The 22,940-nt window shown below is 35.8% G+C and overlaps 1 protein-coding gene across 3 annotated transcripts in view; it reads right to left on the reverse strand.

Moving 5' to 3' along the window:
• Positions 1-689: 689 nt before the first annotated feature.
• The window catches only part of SMC6 (structural maintenance of chromosomes 6), an 88,332-nt gene continuing 66,081 nt past the window's right edge, over positions 690-22,940 (reverse strand). For all 3 annotated transcript variants that reach the window (XM_074394315.1, XM_074394322.1, XM_003935220.3), the window contains exons 23-27: positions 21,004-21,129; positions 15,140-15,245; positions 7,518-7,670; positions 3,109-3,206; positions 690-2,311 (exon numbers count right to left, since the gene is read on the reverse strand). In XM_074394315.1, the coding sequence (XP_074250416.1) occupies positions 2,197-2,311; positions 3,109-3,206; positions 7,518-7,670; positions 15,140-15,245; positions 21,004-21,129 (598 nt within the window). In that variant the 3' untranslated portion in view covers positions 690-2,196. The remainder of the gene's footprint in view (positions 2,312-3,108; positions 3,207-7,517; positions 7,671-15,139; positions 15,246-21,003; positions 21,130-22,940) is intronic.

The raw sequence follows: 22,940 nt of genomic DNA on the forward strand, positions 1-22,940 counted from the left end.
TTTCACTCTTGTTACCCAGTCTGGAGTGCAATGGCGCGATCTCGGCTCACCGCAACCTCCGCCTCCTGGGTTCAGGCAATTCTCCTGCCTCAGCCTCCTGAGTAGCTGGGATTACAGGCACGCACCACCATGCCCAGCTAATTTTTTAGTATTTTTTAGTAGAGACGGGGTTTCATCATGTTGGCCAGGATGGTCTCGATCTCTTGACCTCGTGATCCACCCGCCTCGGCCTCCCAAAGTCACATTTGTCACTTTAAGACTGATTTTAATCATTTCTACTCCCAAAGATTTGAGAAGGTAAGACTTAAGATCCAAGTACGCCTTTCTTGTTTTCCGGAACTTCATTCATTCATTCAGTGATAGCTGCAATGATAACAAACTGGCAGTGAAAGAGTCACCTGTGTGATGTATTTAGGTCACGATTCATAGAGGATCAATTTAGTCAATTAATACTACTTTTCCCCAATTCACAAAAGCATGACCTTAATACATATAAATTTTAAGTTTTATTTTTAGAAGTTATACATATTTTAAAAGAACAATTTCTTTTTATTCTTTTATTCTAATAATATCATACTTAGAACATTAAAGGAAGGTATTTTCACTTATGTGAGTTGAAACCAAAACTTTGTGAGGCCAAAGCAATGAATAATCTTCAATTCAGTAAGAGATGCTGGGATACCTGAGGATTATGTTTGCCGTTCTGTATTAAAGAGCACAACATTCAAAACTGTAACAAACATTCAGACACTGCAGTTCCTTAGCTAATCAAAGTTTATGCATTTGGTATATTCTCCTTCATTTATAATTTGGAAAAGCACATGTATGTTAAAAATAGTCTTAATACAAAGGCATTATAAATGTAAATTTAAAAATCAGACTTTGTATGATCAGTGAGAAATGTTAAAAATATTCAGCACACACTTTCCTCTTCCTGGAAATCCTTAAGAGTAGAAAGCACAAGTTTTTAAACTTCTCATTTGGCAACAAACCTCAATTTAAGACTAAAGTGTTTTAAGCTTCTTTCCCCACCAAAAACACAAAATCCAGTTTTCCTCAATAACTTGAGAACAGTCCCTGCTCTTAATATACTACTACCCTTTTTCTGAAAATAGTTCAATTTCATAAATATTTATTCTAATATTTATTGCTACTATTGTAAGGAATGCTTCTTGATATCCAATATGTTCTTTAAAAGTTTAGCATGAATCCCACTATCAAATAATACAGGGAGCAATACTATTCATGTTTTCTAAAATAAAAAGTTCATAAACATCACATTTTTACAATAACTGTATTTGATCATTCTAAGCAACACACTTTTTAACACCCCTAAATCAGATGAGTCTTAGAACTGATGTCAGCTCACCATCAACAGCATGACCTCAGGCTCCTGCAGCCACTTGCTACTCTCCTGCTCCACAAGGATCCACCCTCTACTCCCAGCTTTCCCAGCCCTTCTCCCAGCCTGGTCTGCACACTCCCTCTAGTCTGTGTCCTCTCAGCTGAGGGCAAGCCTGAAGAGTCCCTGACCCTGGACTGCAGACTGAGGGCTTTTAAACCAGGGAAGCATGCTGCAGGTCAGAGTGAAAAACTGTCACTATCTAGTTCTGATACTGGTTGCAGGCTCTTGGCAGGGTGGTCAGTTAAAGGACTGAGAAAAAAGCACAAGTAGAAGTTGGCAAAGCTTCAGTCCTCCATAAAAGTGTCTTACTGCCCTTGCATCCCACCCTCTGCAGTGAGAAATCCCTCCCTTCATCCATTTTTGATAACTACAGAATGTAATATCTGTAAAAGCAAAACTAAATATAATCAGGTACTCAAACTTTTATTTTCTTACAAAATGCTATAGAAATGAACCCAAACTAAACAGATATGTACATGTATATATGTACAAAATTTTACTTCTGAAAAACAATCTATAAAAATAGATGGTAAAATAACAAAAACAAACTTAAAAAGATTTAAAACCAGTACTATGAAATCGACTTTCTTAAAGGAAAGTAATAGTAATCTTAAATTGCTGGTTGTAGTTGCTTTTCTAGACTTATTTATACATTTGATTGGGGCTGGATATATAAAGGAGTTTATTTCATTTCAAAATGCCTCCAGTCTCATTTTATTATATCAAAGAGTCCAGAATTTTTCCTTCCCTTCACAAATCCAACATGAGGACAAGGCATGTTAAGTTACAAATCAACTTTGGTCATCTTCTTCTTCTTGAGTCACAGGTCTGAAAGGCAATGTGGTTTGTCCTCTTTCAGGATCAGACATTCGGAGAATTCTTATTAGTTTACTTGACGGAAGTGAACTAGAAGAAATAAAATCAGTTACTCAAATTTCCAAGAAGACCTTTGTCCATTACAAAAAATTCTAATATTACCTCATGAAAATATAAACCTAAATATTTGGCTATTATCTGGGATATGTCTAATATCTAGAGTTCTAGGAGAAACACTATTTGCAATAAGGAAATAATTTGTTTTCATTTTTAAAAATTAACTTCCTAAGTTTGGAGGAAAAGAAAATGAGAGATTTATATACCAACTATTTTTTATTTTTGCTATTGTCGAGCAAGGAAGACGTTACCTGAATATTCCCAACCACAAATTTAAATCCCCATATAATCACATGGCCACTTTAGAGACAGAGTATCAACTCTAAGTGTCATGGTGCCTGACACATTGTAGGCACCCAATAAATACTGACAGCAGAGTAAAGCTGTTTATTTAGAGAGATTGTTATCTGTAAGTCATCAAGAGAAGAGAGGCAAGATGAGGGAATCACGAATCATTTTAGTCCAAACAGAATTACTAAAATTGCATTACTTTAGTTTGTCATGATAACTACATAGTAGCAGACTCAAAACAGAATAGTAACTTGTTTCAGTTACGAAACTTGTTTCAGTTATGAAAGGGAAGTAATACAGGTAAAATTTTAAATATGTGGAAAAGAGAAAACCATCCTAAATCTCCTGAACTAGTAGGGGAGCTAATTTTTATTTTCATCAGTCTTGTACGTATTTGTACTTTAAAAATGAAAATTATGAAAGATGTCTTTCTTCCTTTTATATACTTGATATGTACCTAGAGAGTTTTAAAAAGTTACCTCATGCTTTGAGGTGTAAGCAAGATAAACTGTCTAAAACGCTGGGAATCTGCCATCTTAAGTATCAAGTCCATGGCAATTCTCCTGTTAACCATATCCTGAAAAACAAAGTCAGAGGTTAGGACTGCTATTAGTCACATTTCTGTAAAAGCAGTAATCTGTGGGCTAATTGAGCTCCCGGATTTTCATCCAGGAATTAGTCATTACATTATCTAGGATGTCCAAGAAAGGTAATACACTGGAAAAAGAATACCAGAAACCATTAGGAGAAAACTGGCTGGGTGCAGTGGCTCATGCCTATAATCCCAATACTTTGGGAGGTGGAGGTGAGAGGATCAGTTGAGGTCAGGAGTTCGAGACTAGCCTGGGCAACACAGGGAGACTCTGTCTACACAAACACACACACACAAATTGGGCATGGTGGTGCATGCCTGTCATCCTAGCTACTTGGGAGACTGAGGCAGGAGGATTACTTGAGCCCCAAAACTCAAGGGTATAGTAAGTGCTATGATCATACCATTGCACTCTAGCCTGAACGACAGAATGAAACCTCATCTCTAAGGAAAAGAAAAAAAATAAAACTATTAGGGGACAATAACTGAACCAGTATGTCTTTCAGGTAATTTCTATAGTCAAAATATTTGTATGCATGGCCCCCTCCCTCAAATATGTGTAGCAATTGAAATAATAAAATAAATTCACATGATACAACTAAATGTTAGAGAATGAAACTAATTTGTACAGTAATGGTTAATCACTCAGGGTAATGGTAACAAAAGTGGCTGGTCTCAAATCCATTAAGTCTCTCAAATTTTCCCTCAATGATAAAGCCTAAGTTTTAAAAAGTCTGCCTCTCCCCATTACCTCTACCATTTGTACAATGTAAACCAAATCGAATTTACAGACCAATTTCTCAATTCTATCTTTAAATAAGTTGACTAGGACATCATGGTATAGAAAAAGAATAATGCTTAGTTATAATAGGTTTTGGAATTAAATGATACAGACCTGTGCCTACATTTTCTGAGTTAAGTAACAGTAAAAGAAAATCAAAGTGTTCCTCATCCCATTACAAAATCCTAAAAGTCGAAATCATTGACATATGAACACATACATTTTAAAGGTTTTATTTAAAACTGTATGTGGTGCCGAGCACAGTAGCTCATGTCTGTAATCCCAGAACTTTGGGAGATTGAGACAGATGGATTACTTGAGGCCAGGAGTTAAAGATCAGCCTGGCCGATATGGCAAAACCCCGTCTCTACAGAAAATACAAAAATTATCCAGGTGTGGTGGTGTGCACCTAGTGGTGCCCAGCTACTCAGGTGGCTGAGTCACAAGAGTCACTTGAATCTAGGAGACAGAGGATGCAGTAAGCTGAGATTGTGCCACTGCACTTCTGCCTGAGCAACAGAATGAGACTGTCTCTGAAAAAAATAAGAAATAAAACTATATGTGGCAATAAAGCATGGTGATTTAGAACAAGGGCTGTGGAGTCAAAAGGGGATGTAGATGCCAGCTATATTGCTTAATGGCTCTGATTATAAAAATTTTGTCAGGCATATCTGTTCTGAGAGACCCATTATTTTATAACAAAACTGCCACTGAACACCCCAAAATTTGTTTTCCTTGGATTAGGTCACAGAACTTGGGCACATTCTTCTGAATAATTTCACTGAGGCAAAGTGCCATTCTGATTAAGAAGCTCTAAGTTTCTGAAAGAGAAAGGAGCTGCTTGGAATTAAATCTGACATACAAGATGGGTGGTAAGACTGCACAGCAGCATTTTAAAAAAGAATACTGCATGCAAAGAATAATCATCTTCTATGACTCGTGATCAGCTATGAAGACAGTTCTCGGAGAAACTTCTCACCCATTTTCAGCAATAATATCATAGAAAAAAATTGACACTGAAGGATTATAGAGCACCCACAGGTATAAACTCTGATTCATCAATAAACAGTTACTAAATGTTTATTATAGACTAGGCATTAGGAGACATAAATATCATTAAGACATAATTGATAATCTCAAAGTGGTTACAATCTGGTGGGAGATTCAGATATAAAAATAGGCAACTTCAACAGAATAAAAAATAGTAGAAAATATTATATAATAATATAAAACATTTTTATATTTTTAACTTAAATAAAAATATAAAACTAATATATATTATGAGTTGATGTAAGGTGGTGCAAAGGAAGCTCTGAGAAGTTCCTTATCCTGCCTGATAGGGTATGGTGGTGACAGAAGTCTCTTAAAGGTGGCACTTGAACGATGTCCTGAAAGATGAGTAGAGAGACACATGATTAAGGAGGACACACTAGGCAGAGGGACCATGTTTGGAGAATTACAAATAGCTTAGAACAGCTGAAAACAGTAGTGAAGGGTCTCAAAGCTGCCCTACAGAATTAAACATTTGTTCCATATATAATAACCACCAAAGGGTTTTATATAGATGAATGACCACAATCAGATCAATTGTAGAAATGTAAACCTGTTGACAGACTGAAGAAAGGACCACATGAAAGCCTGGGAGTCCGGAGAAGAGGCTATCACCACAGGCATGAGGCAAAAAGAGGGGGATGAGTGGAAGAGTGTCAGTGAGAAAGGAGAAGAGGGCAGAGACAAAACAGTGGTCTTAAAGGAGAAGCGGACAGAGATCGGACTTGAAGAAAGAAGAATCAAAGATAAATCACAGGTGTCAAAGTCAGGTGACTGGGTTGGAAATGACAGTTTGCATTAATCAAGGTAGAAAATTCAGGAAAAGAAAAAGGCTTTGAGATGAAGACACATTCAACCTCAGGCCTGCTGAATTTCAGATACTGGTTGTTTACCAGGTGATGTCTCAAAGGAAGGAGGGCAACTGGGTCTAGAGTACAGGAGAGAAGTCAGGATGCGGAGCTATGGGTTGGTAGGTATCCATCCATATGCAGGCAGTAGTTTCGGGAACTGTGATATGTGTATGTGTGTAGAGGGAAGTAGGATATGGAATTCAGGAAAATCAACAACACTACAACAAGCAAACAAAGACCTCAAACATTTAAGGGGAAAAGAAATAGGGGAGGCAACTTGGCAGATTAAGGACAAAGAGTAGAAAACAGGAAAACCAGGAAACATAAGGGTGGCAGCTGGTAAGAAGACATATTTTAAGGGATGGAGGATAGGTCTGTAGTGTCAAATACTTAAAAAAATAAGGTAAGATTAAAGCTCATAAGAAATAAAAAAAAGATTAAAGCTCATTTATAACCTTTGCTAAACAAGTTTTACTGGAGTAGTGTCATCTACATAGAGATTACAGTAGATTTAGGAAAAGATTAAAGCTCATTTATAACCTTTGCTAAACATGTTTTACTGGAGTAGTGTCATCTACATCCAGATTACAGTAGATTTAGGAAACAATGAGATATGAAGAAGGAAATAATTGCTAATTTTTGAGAACATACTATATGCCTAAACCACAGTAAGTATAATGTATGAAAGACACCATTTGAGCCTCACTCAAACTCTAAGAGGAAGGAATTGGTAATAATGCTAATTTGTAGACGAAGACTCTGAGACCCAGTAAGTAGAAATATTTTGTCTGTCAGAGTTAGTTCTCAAATCCTAGGCTTGTTAACTTCAAATTCCTGGCCGGGCGCGGTGGCTCAAGCCTGTAATCCCAGCACTTTGGTAGGCCGAGGCGGGTGGATCACGAGGTCGAGAGATCGAGACCAACCATGGTCAACATGGTGAAACCCCGTCTCTACTAAAAATACAAAAAATTAGCTGGGCATGGTGGTGCGTGCCTGTCATCCCAGCTACTTGGGAGGCTGAGGCAGGAGAATTGCCTGAACCCAGGAGGCGGAGGTTGCGGTGAGCCGAGATCGCGCCATTGCACTCCAGCCTGGGTAACAAGAGCGAAACTCCGTCTCAAAAAAAAAAAAAAAAGAATTGTAACTTCAAATTCCAAAGTTCTTGCTCACTTAATGTTCTATACACTGCTCTGAAATGTGGGCTATGAAGGAAGGAACAGCAAACAGTAGCTAGTGTGAGTCAAAGCCAGGGTGGTGAACTGGTTATAATTTTTTATTAAAACAAAAAAACCTGAAGATATTTATCGATTGATGAAGATAAGCTGGGAGAGAGAGTGAGGGAGAAAGCACCTATCTGATGGAGAGCATGGGTATCCATGCTGGGCAACAAGAGGGGGACCCCTCCAGGACAGGGTCACTAGGGGTATTGTGTGCCTGGAAGCAAGGGACAGAATTCCAGCTCTTTAGTTCTTCTCCACTATTGGTCACAGACTAAAGTGTCAGGGCAGGATCTTTTCTGTTAGGGGCAAAACTCAGGAAAGATTTGCTTCCTTAAGAAATACATGTTTCAAACAAACAAAAAAATGAAAAAGAGAATTTAAAATTTAACAATACCATGTAGACATCAAACTCATCCAGGCATCTGAAAGGAGATTCAGCGATGGACCAAAGGGAAAGAATAAAACACACTGTGGAGAAAGAGCGTTCGCCTCCAGACAAGGCTCTCATGTCATTGAAGGCAGCTTTATTTCCTTCTCCAGGCTGAACCTTGAAGAGAGAGTTGACAAGAAACAAAAACCTAAGTATGTAAAAGGCCAGATTAAATTCTTTACAACACAGATAAATACATAATAGAAAGTAAAAAGGAGATGAGAATAAAATGACTAGTCATTTGGAAATATCCATTCAATTCAAAATAGAGTAAAACAGTTATACATATAATGGTATTTCTCATTCTACTGCAAGAGAATCAGACTGAAAACTTTTTTCACCATAAGTGAATTTAACATACCAAAATTCCAAAGGCTTAATAATAAAAATATCAATGTTAATCAACATTATTATTATTTTTTGAGACAGGGTCCTACTCTGTTGTCCAGGCTGGAATGCAATGGAGTGATCTTGGCTAACTGCAACCTCTGTCTCCCAGGCTCAAGTGATCCTCCCACTTCAACCTCCCTAGTAACTAGGACCACAGATGTATGCTACCATGGCCAGCTAATTTTTGTATTTTGGGGTTTTTTTTGGTGAAGATGAAGTTTCCCCATGTTGCCCAAGCTGGTCTTGAACTCCTGGGTTCAAGCAATCCTCCCATCTCAGCCTCCCAAAGTACTGGGATTACAGGTGTAAGCCACCACACCCAGCCCTGAAACTGAAGTTTCAAACATTTAAAAGTGCTGAGATTTTTTGTTACTTGAATTACAGTGACATCTAGTGGTTAAACTGCACTAAAAGTAATTACTGAACATCAAAAGGACAGAACCAAATTGAAAAACCATATACTGGCCAAAGAAATGGATTGAAATATGTAAATAGTATCTTTTTAAAATTCTTTACTAAATAAAGGCTCATGGAAACAATAAGAAAGCAACTAAGAAAATTAACAGCAAATCGTTCACACAATTTCCTGTGAATATACAATAACATTAGGGAGGATTCTATTTTTTTTGACAAAATTCCAGATATACATATACGCATACAAGGTGAAAACAGAGGAACAACTAGTTTCATATTAATAGCAGACATATAGCTTCCAATATTTTTCAATTCACTATTTGAAAAATAATATTGCTCTCAAGTTAGCACTCATTTATTTTTATTATTATTAATATTCTAAGGCAAAAATTCCAAATCTAAACATACTGTAAACTTTCACATCTATCATAAGTCTGAATCCTCTATGAAAATTCAAATGCAAAAGCAATATTAACACAAGCAATAGAAGATCCAACCAAACCAACAATCAACCAAATACAAATCTCCACATAAAAGCAATAACTAAATACCAAGAAGCAATCTTGTCCCAAAACGATATTTTGCATCGATTTAACAAATGAGGCCCTAGGTAAATCTGGGGGATCTAGCTTTTACTCCCCTGCCTCCATCTATTACTAACATGTCATGGAACTTCAGTGCCAGTTTCCTTGGTAGTAAAATGAAGACAACAGAAATTAAATATTCTTTTGAAAAACGGAGACGACAACATCAGAAAGTCTAGCTTGAGTTGTTTGGTATAGTTAGCTCTAGAGATAAATTATTCAAACACTTCTAATATTTTCCTTTTTCTCCATTTTTTATTATAGCATAATTTTTTATAGAGAACACAAAAGTGTACAACTCAATTCTTTACAATACATACACACACCTGGGTAACCACTGCTGAGATCAAGACACAAGAACATTCCCAGCATCTAAACAAACTACTTGTATCATATTACCATCCCTGAAAAGGGCGATGATTAAAATCAGAATGATTTTAATCACCCAACATCAACCTTAACAGTTCCTGAACTTCATATGTAGATGTTACATATACTCTTTTGTATATACACTTCATATTTATATACACTAACTACACCCTTGTAACTGGCTTTTCACTCACCATTGTCAGATCATCTATGTTGTATGTAAAAGCAGTTTGTTATTTTCATTTCTGAATAGTATCTTATTGTTTGAATATACCCTAATGTATCCATTTGACTCTAGGTAGACATTGGGTTGCTCAGTTTTGGGCTATGATAAATAAAACTATGAACATTTACAAATATATCTGCTTGAGAAAATAAGCACTAATTTTTTCTTGGGTTTATGTGCAAGAATGGAACTGCTTTGAGACATTGACATAGAGAGGTTTCCAAATTAGTTTTACCAAATTATACTCCCACCACCAATGTATGAGAGTTGTAATTCCGCACCCTCACCAACATAAGACATTGCCAGTCCTGTTAATTTTCGTCATCATAAGGGTGTGATAGTAACTTACTGTGATATAAATAATATTTCTCTGATGACTAACAATTCTGTACAGTTTTTCATGTGTTTACTCACCATTTACATAAACTGGTTTCTGTTTAAGGGTTTTGACCATTTTAAAATGTGTTGTCTGCCTCTTTCTTAGTACTTACCATTCTTTAATTCTAGACATAAGTTATTTGTTGCATGTGTGCATCACAAGTATCTTTTCCTAGTCTGTAGCTTCTTTTATCACTTGTTTAATGTTACTTTTTGATGAAGAGAAGTTCTTAATTTTAATAAAGTCCAAATTATCAATCTTTTGAGCAAGTTGCTCTTTGTGTCCCATTTAAAAAATCTTCACACACACACACACACACACATCCATAAAGACATTATCTTCTTCTAGAAGCTTTATTGTTTTAAATTTAGGTCTATGATCAACTTAAATTCCTTTCTGTAAATAACGTTAGGGGGTCAAATTTGCTTACTGTTTATTTTACCAAAAAGATATCCAACAATTTGAACCTAATACCATTCATGAGAAGATGACCCTTTTCCACAGCCTTGCAGTGGAGTCCTGTCATAACATATATGTACGATTTATGTATACATATAAGGTCTACCTTGAGTCTCTATTGTTTCATTCCTACTGTATATTTGCTTTCTACTCTAAAATTTCTGCCTTTGTATCACTGTATCCTTCTCTCTACTTAAATTTATAATGGCCTTTTTTTCCTTTTAGCATCCTGATATAGAACTTAGATCATTAATGTTCAACTTTCCATTTTTACTAATATATATATTTAAAGCTATAAATTCCCTTCTGAGAAACCCTATGGCTGTATCATACAAGCTTTGATATTTTCTTTTTATTGTTGTTTGATTCAAAACTATATTCTAATTTCTATTTATTTTTTGACCTACGGAGTATACAGAAATGTGCTACTTAATTTTCTAACATTCATTAAGTTTTAAGGGTACCTGTTATTTCTAATTTCATGCCACTTTACAATATATTCTGTATGACATCAATCCTTTGAAATTTGTTGAGAATTGTATTATAGCCAGAAAAATGGTCCAGTTTGGTAAATGTTCCACATGTACTTCAAGACAATACACAATCTGCAGTAGTTTGGCACAATGTTCTATAGCTCTGCCAATTAGGTCAATTTGGTTGTGTAATTTAAATCTTATATTGCCTTACTGACTTTTCATCTGATTGTTTTATCCATTACTAAGAAAGGTTTATCAAAACTTCCAACTCTAATTGTCAATTCTACTTTGCCTTTCAGTTCTCCCAATTTTTATGTATTTTGAAGCTATGTTATTAGGTACGTACAAATTTAAATATTTTTTAAAATAACTTTTATAACTATGAAATGGCCCTTTCAGCCTTTATTAATATTTCTTGCATAAAGTCTATCATGTTGTTATTACAGCTTAATCAGCTTTCTTTTGACTAATGTTTGCATGGTGTATCCTTTATCACATTTTACTTAGGATCTTCTCTGTCCTATGTTAATATTTGAGGTGTATTTTGATAAACAACATACAGTTAGTTTTATTTTTCTATTCAGCCTATGCTTTTAATAATTTAGTGTACTTACAGTTAATATACTGATATATGTAGATTTGAGCCATGCATCTACTTTCAATTTGCTCCATACATTCTTTATTTCTCTTCCCTTTTTGCCTTCATTTAATTGAGTGTTTTTGTTTTCCATTCCTTTTATTTGGTCTCTGTTAGCTTTAAAATTATACATTCTTTTAAAATGCAGTGGTTACTCCTGACATTGCAATATGTATTGCTGATGTATTAGTTTATCTTAAATTCGTGTTGGTATTACTTCCTGAAGGTACAAGAACCTTACAACAGTTTAACTCCATGTACTTCTATTCTCTTCTTGTGCTGTTGTCATATATTTGACTTTTACAGCTTCTAAGCCCCTCAAGACTTGGGTGTCTATTCAACAATATTATTATTGTTGATTCAGACAGCCGAAACTGTTTTGTATTTACCTACAGATTTACCTTTTGCATTCCTCTCTGTTCCTTCTGCAGTTCCATGTTTCCATCTGTGACCATTTTTCTTTCATCTGAAGATGGTCTTTAGTATTTCTTGTGGGCCAAGCATACTGAAGAATAATTATTTCAGCTTTTGTTTATCTGAAAACTAAGACGTTTTACCTTCATTTTTGAAAGGCAGTTTTGCTAGTTAGTGAATTCTAGATACCGGTTTTTAAAAATTCTGCTAGCACTTTAAAGTCTGTCAGGTAACATTTACCTTCCACAGTTTCTGTTAAAAAGTCTGCCTTCAGTTTTATTGTTACTCTTTGGAAACTAATACCTATTTTTTTCTCTTGCAACTTCTAAGATTATCTCTTTGTTTTTGGTTTTCAGCTATTTGACTATTTTATGTTTTTTAGGTGTGGTTTCTTTATATTTACCTCACTTGTAGCTTACTGAGGTTTCTGAATCTAGATTGATGTATTTCAGTTTGGACAATTATCAAACGTTATCTCTTGAAATATTCTTTCTGCTCTTTCTTTGTTCTATCCTATTGGGACTTCAATTATATTAAATTTGCTGGTTGTGCCCCTCATATCTCAAACTCTGTTCAGTGTTTTCTATTTTTATGCTGTTCAATTTAGGTATTTCCTTTTGACCTGCCTTCATTTCTGACTGTTAAATCCATCCAACGAGTTCTTAATTTCAGATATTACACTTTTTAGTTTTAGAATATTCTTGTGGCTTCCAATTCTGTACTGAAATTGTGGATTCCAATTTTATGTTGAAACTCTGGATCCATTTTATCCATTTTGTTTATGATTAACTCTATGTTCTTTAACAAATTAATCATAGTTAAAAATATTTGTCTGCTTTCTCTTGTAACTATCATCTAGTAGTCTGGTTCTATTTTCTACTTAAAAAAAAATTATCAGTCACCTTTCCATGCTTCTTCATGTATGTGGTAATTTTTACAGCTCTGAGGTACAAATGAAATATAATAAACTGCATATATTTGAAGTGTACACTTTGATAAGTCCTCTAATTTTATTCTTCCTTTTCAAAGTTGTTTTCGCTATTTTAGGCCCTTTGCATTTCCATATGAATTTTAGAATCAGCTTGTCAATTTCCACAAAAAAGTCTCCTGGCATTTTAATGAAAACTGAACGGAGTCAGTCCATAAATCAATTTGGAAAGAACTTAATTATTAATAATACTGAGTCTTCCGATCTAGTAACACCCTACATAGCTCCATTTATTTATGTCTTTAGTTTATCAGCATTTCTTTTAGTAGTTTTCAGTGTATAGGTCTTGAATACCTTCTGCCAGATTTTTCCCTATTTTATAGTTTTGATGCTAATGTAAATAGTATTTTTTAAAATTTCAATTTCTAATCATTCGGTACAAGTATATAGAAATATACTTCATTTATGCATACTGATTGTGTCTGTAACCTTGCTAGTTGTAACTTCAATGGTTCTAGTAGCTCTTTCTGTAGATTCCATCAGATTTTCTACAGAGATAACCATATTACTTGTGGATCAAAAGAGTTTTACTTCTTCTGTTCCATATACATGCCTTTCAGTTCTTTTTCTTGGCTAAATGTACTAGCTAGAATCTGTAGTGCCACTTTTTCATAGAAATGGTGAATGTGGACAGAACTACTTTCTTCCTGATCTTAGGGGGTAAGCAGTCTTTTTTACCTTATATTTGATATTTTGTGTAAAAGATCCATGGAGGCTCCAAATGTATAATATTTCACTAAAGAGGGGTCCCCTTTCCTTATATTAGATTTGAGGTATGAGAGGGCTCACAGTTAGTAAGGGCTGGATTGCGGTTAAGTTCCAATTTTCCTAAGACTTAGTCCACTTTTTATTCATAACTGTTCCTTGGGCCAGCTGTACACAACACCAGAACTCAGAAACTGACTAACTGAAATATTAGTTAGGTACCTAGCAGTTCCCAAGATTCTACTCTGTTTTGTGAGCCCCCTATTACTATGCGAAGTCCAGAATCAGCAAACGCTCCCAGGAAAGAAAACGTCCAGCAATTGTCAGCCCACCTTGGACAGGCTCTCCTATCCCTTGGAATTCCAATTTGTCTAGTCATTATTGTTTATATAGCTTTCCAGTGTCTTTAAAAATAAAAGTTTTGTAATCTCCCTGGCTTTTTCATAGTTTGCAGTGAGAACAATAAACTACCATGACATACTACCTTCTCTATCAATAAGCGCAAGTCCTCCCAATACTTTCAAATTTGTATCTTTAAAAATTGGCTCTTTTAAAAACCAATGGTGGGTGAGGAGGACTTACCCATGATTTACCAGTAGAAGTTAAACATCTAACATTTATTCTAAGTATTAAAATGGAAGGATAAGATTTATGGTAACTAAGAGTAGTAGGCAATTATTTGAAAATTCAGCCCCAGAATATTTAGAGTGGGTAGTTGTTCTTGACCACCAGACTACACATTTTTTTAATGCCGTTATCTCCATACACCCTCTTTTAACACATATGACTGTGAAAGAACCCATAAAATCCACCAAGTTGAACATGGTAGCTTTTTTTACTCAAAAGCGGCCAGAACTAGGGACAATTTCAGAAGTAAATGGTATAAACACAATTACGTGGGGAAGAACCTTCTTTGCTTCCTTAAAGGAGACTAAAGACTATGTACTTTCCATAAAACCTTGAATAATTTATAATGCTGTGTAAATTTTCAAAAGGAACTAGTGGAGTAGAAAGACAAGGTAAATAATTGTAACTGAAAAAAAATTCCCAATTATCATCCTAGGAAAATAATGTGTTTGTCTAAAAATAAAATCTGCACTAGCAGCTTTATTTAGTAAGATCAATTTTGGCAAAGACCATCCTTAACTTAAAAATAAATTATTTATTTCAAAGACAACAGGTTAAAGTTTATCAATGTTTTAACAAAAGAAAAGTAGTAGGCTGGGCATGGTGGCTCACACTGATAATCCCAGCATTCTTTGAGGACAAGGCGGGAGAATTGCTTAAGGCCAGGAATTTGAGACCTTGTCTCTACGGAAAAAAAAAAAAAAGTTAGCTACTCATAGCTACTTGAGAGGCTGAGGCTGGAGGATCACTTTGAGCCCATGTGTTCAAGGTTCAAGGTTACAGTGAGCTATGATCCTACCACTCCACTCCAGCCTGGGCAACAGAGTAATACTCTGTCTCTAAAAAAACCCCAACAAAAATAGAAAAGAAACAACTAGTTTTTCTAATGATTAAGAGGCAAAGAATTAGGATACTTACTGATATACTTAGAGTTTCATTCTTGTGATCAAAATTCATTTTTCCACAATAGGCCCGCTGAGATAGTAAGTTGTCAAAGTACAATTTGCATCGTAAAGTCAAACACCTTGAAATTTAAAAATTAGGCACATTAAAAAGAGGGCAAATATTTTTAAAGAAGTAGATTAAATATTTTTAAAGAAGTAGATTCAGCATGATCTAAGTATGTTAGAAAACCAGATGGAAATATGCTAAAATATAAACATTAGTTACTCATTTAATAGTTGGGTTTTAGGTAATATTTTCCCTTGTATCTTTATATTCATTTATGCCCATACATTTTCACCAGTTCATTTACTTTTATAATTTAAAAAATTAATGAAACAAATTAAAGTGTCATCCTCCATTTAATATAACTCATTATACCACAGTCAGTGCTTAGGAATGTATCAGTCATTCAGCTAATTAATAATATAAGGCATTACCCTAATACATTATATAAAGATATCTTGTCCTTGAGAGGATTAACTCTAATGGTGATAAGATAAATGGACAAACTATCTATTTGTCTCCTCCCAACTTTACAGTAGCAAAAAAGCTAAAGGCACTCTCTTAAGCATTGTGTACCTCTAATGCCTTATACATTGCTTGCCACAATACAAACTCCATCATTCCTTCTCTATATATCAGACAGCATTTTACTGTAAGAAAAAACTTTCCATTCTTCCTCAATTCTTTATTTCCTTATCTAACTTTCTATTATTAGGGAGTCTTATTCACTGGCTTCATTTTTACATAATTCACACCATCTATTACTATCTTACTGTGATCCTCAAACTGCCCTAGATTTTTCTAATGGGCACTCCTTCAAGCTGGATTGTGTGTCCTTTAACATGACACCCTATTTTTGGTTTTGAGTCCTTCCTTCCTTTCTGGCATAGCATGAGGCTCATCTGTACCTTCCCTGCCCTGTTCTAGAATCTGCCATTTTTCCATGGAGCCCTGGTACCTTTTAGTGGGGAATGGTATTTAGAAAATAAGATCTGCAAGGTAAGTCACTGGCCATCGTTTCCTAACATCTTTGCTCCCTAATAAGTCTATAGCTCATTCCTATTTCCCTCCCTAAACTGCATTACATTCCGACACTAGAAATCACTGATATCCTGAGTTTCCTTTTGCTTCCACAGCAGCCATTGCTAGCTAGTTTTCAGTTAATGTTTCTTTCAATACAGATATGTATTCATTTATTGCTAAAAGAGATTGTTGTCATAAAATGGCAAAGTTCTCCAGAGTAAAGACATAAACAATTTAAAAAATTAGATCGTCTTAACTTTCCTCCTAAGTAAACAATATGAAATAGTCAGTGGTGAAGAATCATATGAAGGTAAGTAATACAGACATACTTCAGAAATACTGCAGGTTCAGTTCCAGACCATCACAAAAAAGTGAATATTACAATAAAGGGAGTTACACACATTTTTTGGTTTACCACTGCATACAAAAGTTTTGTTTATACTATACTGTAGTCTATTTAAAGTTTGCAATAGCATGTCTAAAAACTATATATACATACCTTAATTTAAAAATACTTTATTGCTAAAAAGTGCTAACAATCATCTGAGTCTTCAGTGTGAGTCATAATCTTTTTTGCTGGTAGGGTATCTTGCCTTGATGTTGACAGCTGTTGACCGATCAGGGTGTTGGCTGTTGAAGGGGTATCCTTGGCAGTTTCTTAAAGTAACACAACAATAAAGTTTGCTGTATAGACTCTTTCTTTCATGAAAGATTTCTCTGCAGCATGTGATGCTGTTTGTTAATACTTTACCCAGAAAATTTCTTCCAAAGTTGGAGTCAACCCTCTCAAATTCTGCCCTGCTTTATTATTTTATGGTGATATTCTAAATACTTTGTTGTTATTTCAACAATGTTCCAGGATCTTCACCAGTACATTCCATTTCAAGAAACTGTTTTCTTTGCTCTTCCATAAGAAGGAACTCCTGGGGCTGGGCGCGGTGGCTCAAGCCTGTAATCCCAGCACTTTGGGAGGCCGAGGCGGGTGGATCACAAGGTCAAGAGATCGAGACCATCCTGGTCAACATGGTGAAACCCCGTCTCTACTAAAAATGCAAAAAAGTAGCTGGGCATGGTGGCATATGCCTGTAATCCAAGTTACTCAGGAGGCTGAAGCAGGAGAATTGCCTGAACCCAGGAGGCGGAGGTTGCGGTGAGCCGAGATCGCGCCATTGCACTCCAGCCTGGGTAACAAGAGTGAAATTCTGTCTCAAAAAAAAAAAAAAAAAAAAAAGAAGTAACTCCTCATGTGTTAAGTTTTATCACGAGATTAGACTGCAACAAGCAGTCACATCTTCAGGCTCCACATCTCATTCTAGTTCTCTTGCTACTTCCACCACATCTGCAGTTACTTCCTCCACTGAATCCCTCAAAGACATCCATGAGGGTTGGAATAACTTCTTCCAAACTCTTGTTAATGTTGATATTTTGACTTCCTCCCATGAATCATAAATGTTCTTAATGGCATCTAGAATGATGAGTCCTTTCCAGAGGTTTTCAATTTATTTTGTCCAGATCTATTAGAGGAATCACTATCTATGGTAGCTATGGTCTTAAAAATGTATGTCTTGAATAAAAGACTTGAAAATTAAAATTACTCCTTGATCTATGGGTTACAGAATGGATGTTTGTTAGTAGGCATGAAAACAACATTAATCTTCTTGTATATCTTATCAGCTCTTGGGTGACCAGGTGCACTGTCCATGAGCAGAACATTTTGAAAAAAATATAGTGGGCTTCAAATATTCAGCAAGCCATGATGCTGTAAACAGATGTGCTCTCCTCAAGCTTTGTTTTTCCATTTGTAGAGCACAGGCAAAGTAGATTTAGCACAATTTTTAAGGGTCCTAGGATTTTCAGAATGGTAAACATTGGCTTAAACTTAAAAGTCACTAGCTGGATTTGCCTCTAACAAGAGATTTTGGCCTGTCCTGTGAAGCCAGGCATTGACTTCTCCTTTCTAGCTATGAAAGTTCTAGACGGTATGTTCTTCTAATACAAGGCTGTTTTGTTTGTGTTGAAAATCCATTGTTTGGTGTAGCCACTTTCATCAGTTATCTTAGTCAGATTTTCTGGTTAACGTGTGGCTTCTCCATCAGCGATTGCTGTTTCATCTTGCACTTTTATCTTAAAAAGAAAGCCTTTCCTTCAACCTCAAGAGCAAACCTCTGCTGGCGTCATACTTTTCTTCTGCAACTTCCTCACCTTTCTCAGCCTTCATCAAACTGGAGAGTTAGGGAATTGCTCTGGATTAGGTCTTGACTTAAGGGAATGTTGTGGCTGCTTTGATCTTCTATACAGACCATTAAAACGTTCTTCACATCAACAATAAGGCTGTTTGATTTTCTTTTCATTAGTGTGTTCACTGGAATAGCACTTTTAATTTCCTTCAAGAACTTTTCCTTTGCATGTACAACTTGGCTAACTGGCACAAGAGGCCTGGCTTTGGGCTTATCTTGGCTTTTGACATACCTTCCTCAGTAAGCCTAATCATTTCTAGCTTTTGATTTAAAGTGATAGAAATGCTACTCTTCCTTTCGCTTGGACACTCAGAGGTCACTGTAAGGCTACTGATTAGCTTAATTTCAATACTGTTGTGTCTCAGGGAATAGAGAGGTCCAAGGACAGACAGAGAGGAGGGAATGAATGGCCAGTCAATGGAGCAGGAAGAACAGATACAACATTTATTAAGTTTGCTGTATTATATGTGCACAGTTTATGGCACCGGAAAACAATTTCAGTAGTAACAAAGATCACTGATGACAGATCACTACAACAGATTAATAATAGTGAAAAAGTCTGAAATACTGCAAAAATTAAAATATGACAGACATAAAGTGATCACAGGCTGTTGGATAAATGGTACTGACAGACTTGCTTGAAGCAGGCTTGCCATAAACCTTCAATTTGTAAAAAATGTAATATTTGTGAAGTACAATAAAATGAACTGTAGTAAAATGAGGTATGCCTGTAAACTGTAAGATCAGTACTTTACAAAAAACCCTTTTAAATACAAATTTTTGAGTAATGATATCAAAATAAATCCTACTCCATCTGAAACAGATTCATGTAGTAACAGAGATTAGGTTTATTTTTCTGCCTGAAATGACAAAACTAGACAAAATATATGAAACAAGCGTTTTCAGACTCTGGCTGTCTTCAGGCTCCACATCTCATTCTAGTTCTCTTGCTGCTTCCACCATATCTGCAGTTACTTCCTCCACTGAATCCCTCAAAGACATCCATGAGGGTTGGAATTAACTTCTTCCAAACTCGGGGGGGTTTCAGACTCTGGCTATCAGATAGTGACTATCAGATCATTTGACTAGAACTAGGAGGCAGTTCTAGTCAAATGATCTCTGAAAGACAGGAAACAAACAAATTGAACCCTATCAATGCCCCACATTGCTACTCATTGAAAGAGTACAAAAGAGTAGAAACCTAGGTAGAGCTGTTGTTCTTGTTTGAGGAGATGGAGCTGAGAGTCTGAGGAGGCCAAAGAAACTCCAGAGGATCTACAAAGGGTTCTCTGTTCCAGTCTTGAGCAGAGTACTGGTCAGTGCATATGTCTGAGGACACCATTTGAGGCTAGGAAAAGAAATATCCAAAGGAAATAGAAGTAATTCCCACAGCTCACAGACAACCACAAATAGTTCATGTTCTCACTGGCTAGAGTGAAAACCTCGTGATCCACAAGGTATTGGTAGGGTACTCAGAATAGCACTGCCTCAGAGGTAGAAAAAAAAATTAGCCCGCAATCAACGGCTGCTCTAATGTCATCTAACAAGGCTTAAAAGAAGCCTCAAAAGAGTAAAAATGAGTACTTTTAAATTCTTGTTTCTAAAACTGAAACAGGAACTTCAAAATCTAACCTACAATTGAGGAATACGGTCAATGTACTAGAGTTAGATACATTAAAAAAAAATTTGTATAGTCATTGAAGAGTTTTGGGTATAAGAACAGTTTAAAAAAGCATATTACTGAGGGAATTTGCCTGGAGAAAAACAGAGGCAAATGAAAGGACTAGGGCTGTCTTGGATTCATGTATATTAAAGGGCTGTCCCTCCCTATCAATTATCCTCTGGTTTATTTCTGTCACTTGTGAGTCAATCTACCCCTGTTGAGTCTGAACATCTCTGGATATGTTAATAATATCCAGTTTCCCTAACTCTCTATTCATTTATCCAATCAATATATATCAAGTGCTACTATATATAAGGTATGGTTATAGGCGCTGGAGATACAGCAGTAACAAAACAAGAGTTTCTGCATTCATGGAGCTACGTCATTCTAGTAGATTATGGTAAGCCAAATGAGATACTACCTTTACAGTTTCTACCAAATGCTTGTATCCATTAAAAACATGCAATGGCCAAGGGTAAAATAAGCTGTCTTATATGGGCATAGTTTGTGGCACATGAAAACAATTTCAATAGTAACAAAGATCACTGATGACAGATCACTATAGAGATAAATAAAGAAAAAGTCTGAAATACTGCAAAAATTAAACAAAATATGACGTAGAGATATAAAGTGACCACTAGAACTAATGAGTTCTCTGCTTCAAAGGACCTATGTAAGCAATGAATAATCATCTGTGAGTGCCCTCATAAAGAGTATCTAACAGAGTGGAAAAGTTGGATAAGCTGACTATAAAGATCCCTTCAGATTAGGAATTCTCTGATTAAATTATAGAATCTGAAGTGCTGAATAACAAAGCAAGCATTAATAGTCTTTGCTATAACAGAATTATAAAAATAATGTGAAAACAAACAAAAATTATAATGTATAGTAATATTTTTCAATGTACTTACCTTCTAAATTGCTGATATGTTTTGAATCTGTGGGTCATGATTTCTCCCAGTAATTTAATAAACTTTTTTAAAGTCCTTACTTTATTATCCAGATCAAGATAGGTCTCTCTTGCTTCTTGGTACTGCCTATTATAAAAACAAAATATCAAGTAAAAATATGCCACACATAAAAAAAACATAGTAAGAGTAAAATCTCAAACAGATTTTACTGGGAATAACAGGGAGGGACAGAGACTACTAATGGGGCCTAGCAGCAGTCAATTTCATGCATTTCCAGTCAAATTATAGTCCCAGAATGAAAGGGTGGTACAGAATGAGAGTGCTACCCGGAAAGAGAAGGAACAAAGTCCAATCCCTAGAGAAGGCAGAGACAGTATGTCAGCAAGTGCCCAGGTGGGGCCTAGAGGTGGCAGATCTTAAGAGAATGCTGGCAAAAACATACCTTCTAAAAGGGAAGGGGTCACACTGGAAGAAAGGTTTCCTTTAGAGACAGATGCCAATAAAAGAAGAAAAGAATTCAAGCCAGCATTAGAAACTGCCCTCCTCTGTTGTAAACAAGGTAAGATCAAAGAGGCAGAGATGGCATGGCTACTCAGAGTGACATTACAAAAGGCAACAGCCTATTACCGTGGCAAGCCTATAACTCAATTAGTATGAAAGGCAACCCTGGTTGAGGCTTAAATAGCTACCTTTCCCATTCTCCTTCAAATAACTGGCCCAGGAAAATTCAACTAATTAAAAAATAAGTAACAAAAACACATTGGCACAGCATCCAAAGATATTTATGGTAAAAAGATGAAAAAGAACAGCAAAACTCTCCTATTGACAAAGAAAACATATCAGAACACTGTTGCCACAAAGCAGATGAAAACTATAACTGAACACCATGAATGAAAAAAAAAAAAAACAAGAGGCCAGGTGTAGTGGCTCATGCCTGTAATCCCAGCACTTTGGAAGGCCAAGGTGGGAGGATCATTTGAGTCCATGAATTAGACACCAGCTTGTACAATACAGCGAGACTCTGTCCCTACAAATAATAAAGTAAAAATTAGCCAGGATTGGCAGCATGTGCCTGTGGTCCCAGCTACTCAGAAGGGTGAGGCACAGGTTCACTTGAATCCAGAAGTTCAAGGCTGCAGTGAGCCATGATTGCACCATTGCACTCCAGTTTTGGTGACAAAGCAAGAGCCTGTCTTTTTTAAAAAAACAAACAAACAAACAAAAACATTAGACACGTGCTACCAGGAAGGAATACCTCAAAGCAGACATATAAGAACCGAAAGAATAGATTAACAATAGAAGATGATAATCAGACAAGAGTAGGTAAAACAAGATAATCCATGGTCAGGAAGGTAGGAGGGCTAGAATTTCCCCCCAAAAAGAATACACACAGATATGAAGACAAAATGAGAAGATGCTTAGGAGAAAACAGAAACATGGAAAATACATCGATGGAAATAAAGAACATAAATGAGAAAATCAAGAACAAAAAAATCAGACAAAATGGTTAGACAGAATAACTAGAGAAGATATAGAGAGCCAATATAACTGAAGACCTTAAAAAAAAGGCAAAACAATGAAACAACATATTTTAAAATAAAATTCAACAAAATTTTTAAGAACCAAAAGACAAATCTACATATTGAAAAAGCACAATGTTTAACAATGAAAGAATCAGTGAATCTAACATTCTGGACAAGTTACAGGACATACTAGACAAGCACCATCATAAACAAGATGCTCAGGAGAAAAAGCACGAGCCAAGAGTTTTCCATTAGGACAAACTATCCTTCAAACATAAAAGCTAAAGACAAATTCTTATCAACCTGCAAAACACAAAAAATATTTAAACATGCCATTCTCAAGCAAAAGAGAACAAACAACTTTTCAAATGCCTGCGGGGTCATGTGGAAAAAATCAAAATCATTCCTCACACC

This window comes from Saimiri boliviensis, chromosome 1, assembly GCF_048565385.1.
Source record: "Saimiri boliviensis isolate mSaiBol1 chromosome 1, mSaiBol1.pri, whole genome shotgun sequence".
In the NCBI taxonomy this organism is placed as follows: Eukaryota; Metazoa; Chordata; class Mammalia; order Primates; family Cebidae; genus Saimiri; species Saimiri boliviensis.